Source organism: Corythoichthys intestinalis, chromosome 10 (genome assembly GCF_030265065.1).
Source record: "Corythoichthys intestinalis isolate RoL2023-P3 chromosome 10, ASM3026506v1, whole genome shotgun sequence".
NCBI classification, from domain to species: domain Eukaryota; kingdom Metazoa; phylum Chordata; class Actinopteri; order Syngnathiformes; family Syngnathidae; genus Corythoichthys; species Corythoichthys intestinalis.
The window spans coordinates 19,222,366-19,236,963 of record NC_080404.1 but is presented as its reverse complement, the minus strand read 5'-3'; the positions used below and the strand labels follow the sequence as shown (position 1 = coordinate 19,236,963).

General features: G+C 38.7%; 1 protein-coding gene across 1 annotated transcript; it reads right to left on the bottom strand.

Moving 5' to 3' along the window:
- Nucleotides 1–2,463: 2,463 nt before the first annotated feature.
- npas4l (neuronal PAS domain protein 4 like) lies at nucleotides 2,464–14,265 on the bottom strand. Its single transcript, XM_057849179.1, has 9 exons — nucleotides 14,054–14,265; nucleotides 12,541–12,704; nucleotides 12,331–12,476; nucleotides 11,336–11,441; nucleotides 10,512–10,770; nucleotides 10,316–10,425; nucleotides 8,493–8,634; nucleotides 3,232–4,322; nucleotides 2,464–3,154 (listed from the first exon to the last, which is right to left on the bottom strand). Exons 1-9 carry the CDS (start codon nucleotides 14,176–14,178, stop codon nucleotides 3,126–3,128), a joined length of 2,172 nt encoding a protein of 723 aa, XP_057705162.1. The 5' UTR covers nucleotides 14,179–14,265; the 3' UTR covers nucleotides 2,464–3,125.
- Nucleotides 14,266–14,598: the final 333 nt, after the last annotated feature.

Genomic DNA, 14,598 nt, shown 5'->3' with positions numbered 1-14,598 from the left:
TAATAGGACACCATAAAGGGGTTAATGCGCAATCACTTTTCCATCATTGTGTACATTATGGTGGCGAGGAACATGGAGAAGAATGAGAAAAATGAGTTTTTACGTTTCACACTTTGCACACGCTCTTGTGCCCTATACACCAAACGACCCTGAGAGTGAGCGCCTTTATTGAACAGAAAAGACCAAAACATAACAACGGCAACCACCACTCTCTGTCATGGTTGCCACGACTACCCATGAACTATTGTGGGCGTAACACATTATAAATTCAGACATTGCAATCGCAAGAGACGCGTCTTTTGTCCAAAAGACGTCGCTGTCGCCTCCACAAGCAGGGATTTTTCAATGTTAATTTTTCTTGTTTCTAATTAATTTTCCGCAATAAATGGAGGCCTATAGAGATCAAACCCAAGAGCAATCCCAGAAACATAATGTACAATTGTGTAAAATTTTGTCGAAGCTGTTTCAGAGTCCAGAGGAGATTGAACACACACAGACACACACACACATTTACAGACAAGGTTTCATTTATACAGTTTAGTATAGTATAGTGTAGTATAAGCAATACTGAAATACAGTACTGCTCATTTGGCGCACAGAAAGAAAACTGAGCATTCTCAGGCTTATCCCCCATCCCCAATTTAATTTTTTGATGATTCTTGTCTATCCTGCCTCTTCCCTAAAAGCCGAGTTCAAGCTAGGCGCTACCACTAATGTACTGCTCCATCACTGCCGTCCTCTGTACCTCTCGCTCTTTGCTAACGTAATTGCTGCATGAATTCCGATTCAAGAGACTTGACAGTTCAGACCGCAGCCGCATTCTGAAAAAATGTGGCCCAGATCGGATTTTAACCACATAGGAAAGTGACCTAGACCGGATTTGAAATGGTCCACATTTATGCGACCTGTCCCATTCAGATCGTCAAGTTAATGCCTTAAGCCTGAGTTATGCTCCCGCGTTGCGGTGACGGCGCAGCGACTACGGCGTCAATCGACATTCGATGGTTCTCCAGCCAGGTGACACGTTGCTCTGTAATTCACCGCCAAGCCACTAGAGGGGTGTTGCGTTATGTTTGAACGGTTTTGGGGCATGCTTGTTGACTTCCTCTTGTCTAGTTTAACGGAGAAAAAAATAAACAATGCAAGATGGAATGCTTGAATGTGGATCTTCAGCTCATCAACATTGAATAAATGTCGATCATACAAATGTCGAAGGGCAAGCGATGCAGAAGACGGTTTCGAGACGGTCTGTCCAACTTTTGATGCCACATAGAGAGTTCTAGCCTCGGGTGAAAACCAGCTTGCTGTGGCGGCTAGCTTCAAACTGGCGTCGAGCACTGCGTCCAGCGTTTTGTCCGAGGTCTGCAAAGCCCTCCAGCCCGATTTGTTTGACGTGTTCTACAACCAGCCAATGGGAAGCCATAGCAGATTTCTGGCGTCTATGGAACTTCCCAAACTGCGTTGGAAGCCTTGATGTTAACGTTCTGATAAAAGCACCAAGGCACATCAATCAGTGATGATGTATCGTGTGTGAACTGTCTGTTGTTGAAAATTAAAGATCAAAACAACTCTTTTGACACCAAACCTGTGCTTTATTCTTCATATACCTGAAGTGTGACACGTAATTAAGTCACAGACTAACAGCATGTACACAATAAATGATGAAGTGCACCAACCAAAAATACGACATAAAGTGATAAAAAGCTGGCAGTTTTTGGCCGACTGGTCCATCGCTTCGTAATGCCACTCGATTCCGAACACACACATCTCGGTGGTTCTTCCATTTTTTATTCAATCGCTGACCTTGCCATTTGGCAAAATTTATGATGTCTTGAAGAGACTTGTTCTTCGATGATACTCCCGTCGGCTTGGTCCATTTTTGCGTCCAGAAAAATAATGTTTTATAATGGCGGTGATTTCGAACTGAACCGGAAACAACAGTCTGAGCGAACCAATTACAGTCCATTACCGCCACGTCATATGCGTTGAAAAATCAATAGGACCGCGTCAGTCTACGGCACAGGGTCGTAAATCGGGTCTTCCTTGGCGCCGCAGGTCTGACGCGGAAGTATAACTCGGCCTTTACTCGAGTCGGAAAACCTGGGGGGAAAAAATCTGATTTGTGCATTAAAACCTGTGGTATGAACCTAGCCTTAATGACATCTGTCAGAAGCATTCTATAACGTTCATGACAGTGTCATGTCATAATTATGATGATTTTATGACAGTCTTATGACACCGAGTTAAAATAAAGTGTTACCAAGATTATCAATGAGTTTTTTATTTTTAATGACCAAAAAAAATCACTTGCTCTCTATTAATCTGACATGAATGGTTTTGGAATGTAGGCTGCAGGAAAAAAACACACAAGCACCTAACAGCACCTAATCGAGAAAATCCAATCATTAATCAGAAAAATATCTTTTGATTTGTTTTATTTACATTTAAAATACTGTACGTGGAAAAAGCTATAACATAGTACCATGAAAGACATGAAAAAAAAGGTAGTAATTACATTCTTCAGAAATGAATAGAACAATATTTTGACACGGTTTAAGGACTGAGGAGCCCAACAAAATTATTACAAGCTATATTTCTTTTAATCCAGAATTGGAATGTAGTGAGAAGCACCGTTAAGGTAAGTGGTGGAAGGGAAGGCTTTTTGTTTTTTTTATCACAGCATGAAAAAAAAACATTATTATCTCTCCATTTCACACATACGCAATAACAATAGCTTGTTCCTGCTGAAAGGCTCAAAAGAAAATGATCACTGTTTTCTTTTTAAGTCTTGAGGCAATGACATTGATAAAGTGCTGAAGAGTGAAGTGTGGCCAGTTAGTACTCAAAAATATTTCCATTATACGTATAACTCAGACAGTTTAAAGTACCCTTTTCATTAAAGAAAGAAAGACATCAGCAGGAATCAAAGCGAAAGCGATGCAGAAATGAAGACAAATCCTAACTGCACTCTCGACTTTTATGGATATGCATTAGGGAGAAGGAGTGTTTTTTGGTATAATATGTCCTTTAAATATCTTTGTCCTACTCTTCTTTGAATCCACAAAAAGACAATTTTGCTGACAATATGTCATACAAAGGGTAGCGTCGTAAGTCACAGACTTATTTCAGTACAGGTTTTCTTCAGCAAGTCCGTCTAGGAAAAGCAGAAAACATCCATTAGCCAACAAAGTTTAACAATGAGACTTCAAGAGCGCCCTTGATTGAAATTACCTTGCTGCAGGCTACTCTGCAAGGAGTGGTTGAGTTGATGCAACTCAGTGTTGAGGATCTGGCATCCCAACTGCAAAGTGAAGGGATCTAAGGTGACATTGTTTGCAGGCAGTGAGTTCTCTGGGGTGGTGGAGCTGTGAGCGAGTGGATCTGGATGGTAGCTGAAGTTGGGAATATCAGCACTTTTCTTTGTGCCTGCGTCCAAATCACAGAGGAGGCTTTCTAATACACCATCATTCATCAGTTTAGAATGCACTGCAGTAGGGAGAGCGACCTGGCTTGGCCATTGACATGATGAGGAGAAAGAGGGCAGACAGTCATTCAGGGCGACACTTTGGAGCAGATTGAGAGGGCCTAACATGTCAAAAGTGGAGGCCAACGAGGAAATCTGCTCAGCTAGAATGCTGATCTCTGCTTGCTCCATCTGGTTGTACTGCTCAGATGTCATTGAAAGACTGGAATGTAACGTGTACTGGGGATTTTGGTGCACTTGGTAGAGACTGCCCTCTTGTGGTTGCTCCAACAGGCTGAAGTCATCTTGATGCAGGGTGCAGTCCCTGGAGCTCTCACTCATGTCAGACATGGCCAAACCGTCTGGAACTAATCTGGCATGGGATGCGCAAGCTGGGAAATCATAGGCGGGAGATGAGGGGGAGGCTGGGGAGAGAGGATTGAAAGTGCTGAAGACTCTCTGATCAAAGGTGTGCTGGGAGGGTGAGAGGTGGCAGGCCAGTGCGACCTCTGGGTATGAGTAGTAGGGAGGGGAATCATCCGGGGAGGACAGAAGTGGATCGGCGTATCGTTGCACATCCATGTGGAGGACAAGGCTCGGGTCATCATGCTGCATGGTGGAGCTGGAAGATGCAGGGCTGTACGGAGGGGTGAAGAGCGTGGGGCTACCTCCTGAAGGAAAAGGTGAGCTATGCCCATGGTGGAGGTCTTCTTCACTCGCCAATCTGGTTTTGGAAATCGTTTCATCACTTAGGCTATTAGGAGTCCTTTGCCTTTTACGGGGAACACTGTCTGCTGGAGATGATGGTCTTAAAGCCTCATCGTTTATTCTTCTCTGCAGAAACTTGGCTTCTGTTTCACTAAATGACAACAGAACAATTTGGACATTTTTAGAAACACAATTCATGAATTCATTCTGTTGGGACACACTGCATTAAATCATTCACGCACAGTGGTCACTACAGTAGACAACTATTCAAAAGTTTAGACTTAAGACTTTTAACCCTTTACATGTCAGTTAAGTGACATGCTTTTGGTAATTCAAAACATTAAATATAAGCAATTATTATTGTACATATGCATTTTCAATTATTAATGATGTTTTTCTAAATACATTTTTGAATTAATACATTGGTAATAACAACTAAACTGATGAAAGTAAAATGAATGAAAACAGAAATACACTGCACTCCATCTTGCTTCTTTGGAAACATGGTAAGATTTGTTTTATCTTGGCAAGAGAGAATGTGCAATGTTGCCTTAGCCTTTAAAGATCTGTGCTGAGTGATGCTAAGACGCTAAATGTAATCCTAGCATTAGTGTAGCAGTTGCATTAGCATTAGCATTAGCTTAAGAATGGCAAGAGTCCTCTTAAAGCGGAAGTTCAAAATTTTTGGCATTAGGTTAAATCTTCGAGTTAGAGGGGGTTTAATTTGTCGGTGGAGCTGATTTCAACAAATTATGTGCAGTTTGTCAGTTACTTGTTAGTTTCAGGGCTCCGGAGTGGCTAAGCTAGCGTGAGTCAATGGTGCCCGCTTAGCATGCCAATAAAAAAACTACATTACTAGGGCTGTCAAACAATAAAAAATTTTGATCAACTTAATCACAGCTAAAAAATAATAATTAATTATAATTAATAGCAATTCTAACCATCTATTAAATATGCCATATTTTTCTGTAAATTATTGTTGGAATGGAAAGATAAGACACAAGACGGATATATACATTCAACATGCTGTACATAAGTACTGTATTTGTTCATTATAACAACAAATCAGCAAGATGGCATTAACATTAACATTCTGTTAAAGCGATCCATGGATAGAAAGACTTGTAGTTCTTAAAAGATAAATGTTAGTACAAGTTATAGAAATTTTATAGTAAAACCTCTCTTAATGTTTTCGTTTTAATAAAATTTGTAAAATTTTCAATAGAAAAAAATAAACTAGTAGCTCGCCATTGTTGATGTCAATAATTACACAATGCTCATTCTGCTGAAACCCATAAAATCAGTCACACCCAAGCGCCAGCAGAGCGCGACAAAACACCAAAAAACACAAGTAACAAGTGCACGTGACTCTGTGCTGTCAGTTTAATCTGTTTGAGCGGGGCACGTGCGTTAATTGCGTCAAATATTTTAATGTGATTAATTTAAAAAATTAATGACCGTCCGTTAACGCGATAATTTTGACAGCCCTAAAAAATTACTAAATCTAACATAGTCAAATAAATGCAAATCATTGTGCAAAATACCCATGCAGCCAAAACAATGTCAAACCGAACTGCCTTAATTCATTTCATTCTAAAGCAAGACTATTTTTTAGATGCGTAATGTGACCACAATATAGTGTGCTGCGGTGAAAAAAAACGACGTGATATCACTCAAATGTTGCTGTTCACACTACAATTATTGACATGCAATGGTAAGTACTGCAATGGTAAGCTCTAATAAGTTTATCATGAAAACATTGCCAACATGATTGATTGCATGGATCACAAGCAGTGTTGGTAATAATGGCATTAGAGTATGACGGCGTTATTTTTTTTAAGTGGTGATTAATCTAATTAATTACTTTTCTCATCTTGGCAACGCCGTTACCGTTTCTGACGATGTAAATTCGTGCGTTACTACGCGTCACCACGTTGGTTGAATGACGCGAGAGAAGTCAGAGACACGGACTCACGGAGACGAGAGCTGAACAGGAGTGGGGAGGAGGGAAGGAAGTTGTGACGCTGTTGCAAACGCGATTCTACGTGGCTCCAATAATACCTGACTGTAGCCTATAGCCTACAAACTACGCCCACATGATGCTACGGTATGATGCTAGATATCACATATATATAGAACTAGATGTGAAATGACAGCACGGCGGTGTTACCACATGTATAGAGACATAGATGCGAAGTGATAGACTTGCCTGCGTTAGTAAACAGCGGCCATCTTAAAGCTGTAGACTTCTCAGGAAGGCTCTGTTGTAAAGAACCTTCCGAGTGAACCCAAGTAACTTTTTATCTAAAATACTACTAAATCTGCAAAATCTTCACTAGAATCTATCTTTAAATGATGAAAAAGTTTTAAAACTTTAATATGTCGAAAGTAGACAGAAGGGAACTAATGTAATAATGGGAGCAATTTTAACAACATTAGCGGTTGATTCACAGCATTAAATGACTTCCAAACATAGCAAAGGTTAGTTTTTGTTTTTTTTTTTTGTTTTTTTTGGAATGAAAAAAAAAACATGAACGGAACACCTGTTACTTTCCAAGTAACTAATTACTCTTATATTCAAATAACTAAGTTACTAACGCAATTACTTTTGGGGAGAAGTAATGTGTAACTGTAATTAATTACTTTTTTAAAATAAGATTAACAACACTGATCACCTGTGATTCTCATGCGTGCATATGTTGTTGTTTTATTTTATTGGTATGCTAAACGGCACCATTGACTCTCACTAGCTTAGCCACTCTGGAGCCCTGAAACTAACAAATAACTAACAAACTGCACAGAAATTGCGTTAACTTGAAGATTAAGCCTCATGTCAGAAATTCTGAACTTCCCCTTTAGCACTGGCCAGTCTAAAGCAGAGCCACTTGGCTTTTCTGGTCAGTAAGTCTAGAGGATGTTCAATGCTTGGACAACTTTTTTTTTTTTTTTTTTTTACATACAGTTCATGGCATCTAGGTAGGTTCAATTCAAAACAATGTACTGCTTTTCCTGCTGAGTGTGAATTATCATTACCAAGTTGACGTTCTCCTTGTAGACTCTATAATATATACTCGTCTGTCAATTTTTCTCTGAAATTGTTTGAAACCTTTATTTTTGGATTGAAACTCTGAATTTTACAGACAAAAACATTTTGAGTAACTGACGACTAAAACCAGCCGGAATTTGGATGAGACATTGTCAACTAAAACTAGACGAAGACGAAAACATTTTGAAATGACTAAAATATGACTAAGACTACCGTATTTTTTCGGACTATAAGTCACACCTGAGTATAAGTCGCACCAGCCATAAAATGCCCAACGAAGAGGAAAAAAATCATATATAAGTCGCACTGGAGTATAAGTCGCATTTTCGGGGGAAATTTACTCGATAAAATCCAACACATAGAACAGATATGTCATCTTGAAAGGCAATTTAAAATGAAAATATAATAGAGAACAGCATGCTGAATAAGTGCACAGTATGATAATGTTACATGATGCATGAACAACGAAATGCGAACGTGGCCGGTATGTTAACGTAACATAGCTATTAAGACTTATTCAGATAACTATACCATGAAGAACATGCTAACAAATTTACCAAACCATCAGTGTCACTCCAAAACACCAAAACAACATGTGGAATGATATAATAATGTGTCAATAATCTCACACATAAGTCGCTCCGGAGTATAAGTCGCACCCCCAGCCAAACTATGAAAAAAACTGCGACTTATAGTCCGAAAAATACGGTAATCAGTATTTTCGTCCAAAAGACTAAGACAAAAATTAAAATGGCTGCCAAAAACAACACTGCTTTACATATCAGTATTGACTTTATTTTTTGCCATATTTGCCCGTAGTGGCTTTATCATCATTCATATTTTTTTAGCCTGATATGGTCTTCTAATATGTAATTTTACAGTATAATAATAACAACAATTCATATAGATGATGTTGTGCTGAGAAAAGAATATACAATCAATTAAAAAAAAAAAAAAAAACTGACATTGCAAGCAGTAACTCATTACTTGAGTATTCTTTCACTGAATACTTTTGTTCTTATTATATTTTATTATATATTATTTTATTATTATATATTCTTATAAATGTTTGGCTACTCTACCCATCTCTGGCTACAATAGAGAAAAAAAGTCACCGAAGAAACATCATTTGTTTCCTAAACCCGACAAAAAAATTGAAAAGATTTTAACACAATCTACCTTTGTTTCTAAGCCATTCAATTCAAACATTGCTTTATGTGCAAAAACGGTTGCAACATAACACGGTCTTTGAATAATAGTTAGCATTTTCTGTACCTGATGATGAAGTTAGTGCAGCGAATACGAGTAGTCTGGCACTCCGATTCTTTGTGAGAACGAACATAGCTCTGGGCCCATGACAGATCTTTGCACTGAAGTCTGAGCACCATCTGTACCTGCAGGCTCTCGTCTGCTTGTACTGAAGAAACAAGAAACAAGCACTCATATCGATTATCATTCACAGGAGCAAACATATTGCAGCTCAAAATCACAGTGGAGTTGTTTGGATGAAGGATGCGCGATCAAAGTAGGTAAACTTGACTCCACTATGTCATTTGTGACCAAAATAAATCGAGTTTGCAGTCATTCTTGGCTCATTTTAAAAGGACATTAACACCCAAATACTGCATGAAAGTACGGTAAAATGCTTTAGTCATAACTACACGTACTGAATCAGTGTTATTTATTATAAAATTGTAGCGGACTTGGTTGATCCAACAATAAAATAAATGAATAACAAATAAGCCATTTTTGCTGTCCTCATGTACATTTCTGTAGGTGTGTAAATCTTAACTATATTGTTGAAGTTGATTTACAGTATCTTGAGGTCTGGGGGCCACGTGTGGTCCACTGCATTGTTTTGTGTGGTCAGAGAAAGTAAATCATGTGCATCGACTTCATTTTCCTCACTAAAATAGAATTCAAATAACATTTCTGCAGTTTTTAAATAAAGATCACGAACTAAAGAAATCAGAGGTTGTTTTTCCCCCTTTTTGCCCCTTATTTCCTCTTTTAAATAAAAAAAATAGAACTATGAAAGACAATATTTAGATTTTTGCCCTTTTGTTTTTTTCTTTCCCAAATCTAAATAAAATACATCAAAACAAATAGAAACAGATAATTCAGCTTTCCCCCCTTTTTTTAAATTAGGAATGAAACATTAAAAGAAATTAAAAAAAATAAAATTCTAATCAAATCTCTGGTCTTCAATGAAACATCAAAAAAATAAAGAAAATGCTCTTCCCTCCTTTATTTTAAAGAAAAAACTAAAGTAGAATAAATAACTTAAACTTTATTTTAAAAAAAAATAGAACAAAGACACAATTTTCAGTTTTCCCATTTTTGTTCTTTATCAAATCTAGATTTAAATAAAATAAATAAAAATGAAATATATGGAAAGGGAATATGTACTTTTTTCTTTTAAGAATAAAACATTTAAACAGAACTTGATAAAAGTGAATATTAATATATTAATTCCCTCCCTTTTTAAAATCAAAATGTTTTTTTTTTTTTTTTTTTTTAACTGAAAAATATAGGCCAGTTCTATTAAGAGGCTCAACGTCTCCAAAGGATTAATCAAGATAGTTGCCGATATACTTTGCGTACCCATTATTTGCCAATGAGTTGTTTATAGTGAAAAATCAAATCATAGAATGCGGCCAGCGGCAAAGGTGAGTCAGGCCCCCCCGTTATACTGCAATTTGTAAATATCAATTTGTCCAGTGGCGGAACAAATGTCAACAGGGCCCTGGTGCAATGAGCATTAATGGGTTCCCCCAAGTGGACCGTCCGACCGGGACGTGTTCGCGGACGATTACTGCAGGCCCCTTTACACTTCCGCGGGCCCCTAAGAGGTGTGTGTGTGTGTGTGTGGTGGGGGGGGGGGGGGGGGGCAGAGATATTTTAACACTTAAACACCATATTACAGCTCTGCGCATTATCATACCTTTATGTTTTACCCTCCCCTTGCCCAACTATGCCCACTTTATGACCACAACCTGGGCTCCTTAGACGCCCAGGTGCAGTCACACCCCCAGCAGCCGCCATGTTCCACCCCTGATTTTATCATGTGTTTGTGAAGAAACAATCATGTTACTTACATAAAGCTTTGTGATGATTCACACTTAACGCTAGATCTTCAGGGTGAACTAAGCTGTACCATGATCGCCCAACCATTTCTTCGGCCGAGTAGCCCAAAAAATAGAAAACACTGAAAGAAATCAGCAAAATATTGGTGCATTAACAACACCCTGTACTTAATATTTTCACACACTGTCAAATGTGGCCATCTTATACTTGTCTGAGAGCCGAGTGAAGCTCATGTCAAGCGCGTGCTCACTGTCAAAACTGGGGGACAAGTGTGACTCGATAGCGCTGAGGCGGTCCACTGTGGGGGTGCACAGGGCCACAAAGAGGGGCTCGCCAGCAACACGGGTGGAGGAGAATGGACAAGGCTCCGGGAAGGAATGGAAGCTACCTCGGACGAGCATTGAGCAGCTGCCATGCTGCTGTTTGAATGTCTTGGAGGCCTGCATCTCACATATAAAACTCCTCTCTACAGTAATGAAACAAAACAGGAGTAAAACATGAAGTAAATAGTGTCAACTTTGCATTGGTTGTACATAAAAATCCCAAAACTAAAAGTCCTTCTGTCCAACAACATGATCTACTACTAATACTAACCCTATTAAAATGAATCAATTTTAAAATTGTTTCACCGCAAAACTGTTCAGCTCAATTTAGATGACTTTACCACTAGATTACTATCAATGCAGCCATGAGTGCAAGCACATCTAAAATGCTTATTTTCACTTACCTTTCTTTTTATTTATCTCCTTAGAATAAAGATTAAAAATAAATAATGATAACCGTGTTCTCTTATATACATCTCTGAACATTACTTTTAAAGTCAAATCTCAGCTTGTTTCGCTCTAAAAGGACAATTTTGGTCTAGACAAGAATGCCCAAAGTGATGTATATTCCTCTCATTTTTCACCATTTTAAGACTATCGAGATTTCCAAAATACACCACATAATTGGAATATTGCAAAAATACTGATGCTAATCTAAAGTCTCTTTGCTGGACTACTAGTTTTTTGCCAGTTCAGTTTTCAAGTTACCTGATGACGGGTTCTTTTCACTGTATCCCTTCAAGATGGGCTCAATAATGTCAGTCTCCCTGGGTTCCACCATATCAAATATAGTGTCTCCTTGAAGGATGTCTGCCTGAAAAGAGAAAAACACAATTGACAATTTAATGGTGAAAAAAGTTGCACTGTAATTTTCGGACTACAAGGCAGACCTGACTATAGGCCGCCACTCACCAAATTTGACACAAAAATGGCATTTTTTCATAGAGAAGCCGCACTGGACTATAAGTCGCAGATGTCCTAACTGTGTTATGGGATATTTACACCAAAAGATATTAACTGGTATCACTTTATTTGACAGCGGCATCATAAGACTGTCATAAGACCAGATGAACCACCATGAAGCTTTGAACCAATTAGCTGAAAAGCTTAATTGCTTCAAGAAGCTTCATTTGGCCATCACCGCTCCCTTGGACGAGACAGTCAACCTCTGCTGCCACCTGCTGTCAACACTGTTTTCGTCCAACATGCCTCCTAGCATGCATTGCAGCGCTAAAGATATAAATAAGAATCAACATTGATTTTCTGTGCTAATTATTTAGTTACTGTTCCAGTTGTTTCATTAATTGCTAGTTATGGCATTTTGGTAACACATTTGACAATGGCGCCATAAGATGATCATAATTATAACATCACACAGCCATGAGCATTAATGAATGCTTATTACAGATGTCATTTTGTGTCATCCGGCAAATGATCTCACTTTTGAATGGATGTAAAATATCTTAGCTGGATATAATTAGAGTTAGTGACGTAATTTGCCGGATGACACTTAATGACATCTGTCATAAGGATTCATTAATGCCCATGAGAGTGTCATGTCATAATTATGACTGTGTTATGGCACTCTTATAATGGCACTGTCAAAGTGTTTGCCTATTAACCCAAATAAATCAACAAATAAGCCGCACTGGACTGTTAACTGCAAGATTCAAAATGTTTTTGTAAAATGACTCCAAACTCACCATGGAAAGCCCGAGATATTCTGATACATTTTCAGACACATAGACCAGCCTCCCTTGGATAGTAGTGACAAGGATGAAGCCATGTAAGGCTTGGAGAAAGGCCTCATACGGAAAAGCGTGAGGTAGAACCACTCCAGTTGGAATACCTTAAGGAAGAAACATTTGACATAAACACAAAACCTAAAACCAGAGGAGCTATCCTTGACTCACCCTGAAGGAGAACCGACTTCCTAATGTAGGTGCACACGGCAGACATTGAGTGCAAGTAGGAAAGACGCTCCTGGTCCTCCAAGGGGATGGGAAGCAGAGCTCGCATATTCCGGATCTCATGATTAATGTGGTCCCGTCGTGCTTTGGATGCTCCTTTGGTGGATCTGTGAGGAACCATGGTGGTGGTTCAGTCAAAGGAAATTAAAGCAGGCAAACTCACAAGTGCCTCACTTGCAACCCCAACATAATCATCATCAGCTCTCTCCCCCCCAAAAAAAAGAAAAAAAAAAAAGAAAGTGCAATTGCTTAAACTAACCCACTTTTCTAAAAACAAAAAACAAATCAAGCCTTGTGAGAATGCCCAAGACTGTCTTCCCTCTGCACAAACGTGGACTTTGAAGATGAATGGTTCCTATGGAAACTACTGTGATGAGAAGCTGTCGTGTCTGCAGTGGAGGATGAGGGCTCTCAATGGACCTGGTGTGAGCACGTGTGTGTGCGTGATCATTATCTGTCCTGAGCCTTTTTATAGCTGCTGGGGGCTACAGTGCGGGGGCGTCCCACTCAAAGGGGAGGCTGGGCTTGTGCTACAATGGGAGAGGGCACCCTACGTCACAAGGGCATTCATAAAAGTGCACAAAATGAGAATCACGTTCATTTTTTTTGTTGTTTTCAATACGGATAGTCATAAGGAAACGAATAATTACATAATTTAAGACAACATGGTCAAAGATGCACGGCCATTATCTAAGGACAAGGAACAAGATGAAGGTTATTTTTGTTAACAGTGTAACTACAGTATGCCTTAAATAGGTCATTTAAAGTAATTACCTTTTGTACCATAATGTACTTTCATGTTAGCTAATTAATTCCCATCCATTTTCTATCTTACCGATGTTGTTCATCTGCGGGGAGCTACGCAAGTTCTAATCGAGCTGAATTGAGGTTGATGGCACGTGACGCCCAACTGGAAATAAGTGGAAAATGAACACACGCTGACCGCAAAACCATCATTGACCCATTTGAAATTTCAGTGTTATTAATTTTAAATGTATTCTTGTTTCTAATGTTGTAGAATCACACCGCATTATAATGAACACTGCTAATAATGTGGGCCTTACATATCTTTTAATAACAAATTCATTTCTCTCTATATAAATATTTCAATGAAACTTCATTTATTGCACGACCGGTAATTATATTCTTCAAGGAGAAATTCAGTTCACAACACTACTAAAGAAACATGTTTGTCAAATGACCTGGAAAACGACTACATGAGCATGTTGAGAAAGTACTATCCCATACAGATTTTAAATTTAGTGTATAAATGTGAGGCATTTGTGCCCACCACTAGGACACCATGTTGTCCTGGTGTCCATCCTTATTACATGTGTAATGGCACTTAATTTGAATGTCATTATAATGAACAACTGCCCCAGAATTTTAAATGTAAAACCGTTGCTGTCGTTGGTGAATTTGGCCACTAGAAGGCGTGAGCTCCAGTTGCACTGACCTGAATGTCCAGGAAAACTTGCACCTGTCTTTTACAGGATCAATGTGGAAGACTCTTGGTGCGTTTACGTGACGTTTGCAAGTGTTGCACAAAACTGACATGTTTACACGAAAGTAAAGTTCCATCTGTGGAAATAAAGCAAACAACAACAAAACTCCACATATTTCCTTTTAATGATTAATATGATAATATTTCAAATTTGAGTAGACATATATTACTTTAAATATTTAATTTAAATTCAACCTAAACCATGTTTTTAATATCTTGCCTTTACAGTCTTATTAGTGAGTTTAAGCCTATGTGTGAGTCTCGCTTTTTTTTCCTACACCCAAACCTGAAACCTCATCCAAAGTTGGGGGGGGGGGGGGGGGGAGCAAAACGAGATAGTGTTAATTGTTGTGATGATAACAAACCACATAAGAGTGATATATCTATCATACAGTCCCCTAAAATAGCATGCATCGATGCCAGATCAGGCTTGGTGATAAATATCATGTATCATTTTAGTTTTAACCATATTATTTGTGAATTCTGTGTTGGCATCA

Bases quoted from the DNA above. Each gene is read 5' to 3' on its own strand.
- npas4l (XM_057849179.1), bottom strand. From the start codon at position 14,178: ATGGAACTTTACTTTCGTGTAAACATGTCAGTTTTGTGCAACACTTGC. The intron at 10,426-10,511 runs GTATAAGATGGC...GATTTCTTTCAG, and splicing joins TTCACTCGGCTCTCAGACAA to TGTTTTCTATTTTTTGGGCT. The intron at 4,323-8,492 runs GTACAGAAAATG...GTTGTCATTTAG, and splicing joins TGCACTAACTTCATCATCAG to TGAAACAGAAGCCAAGTTTC.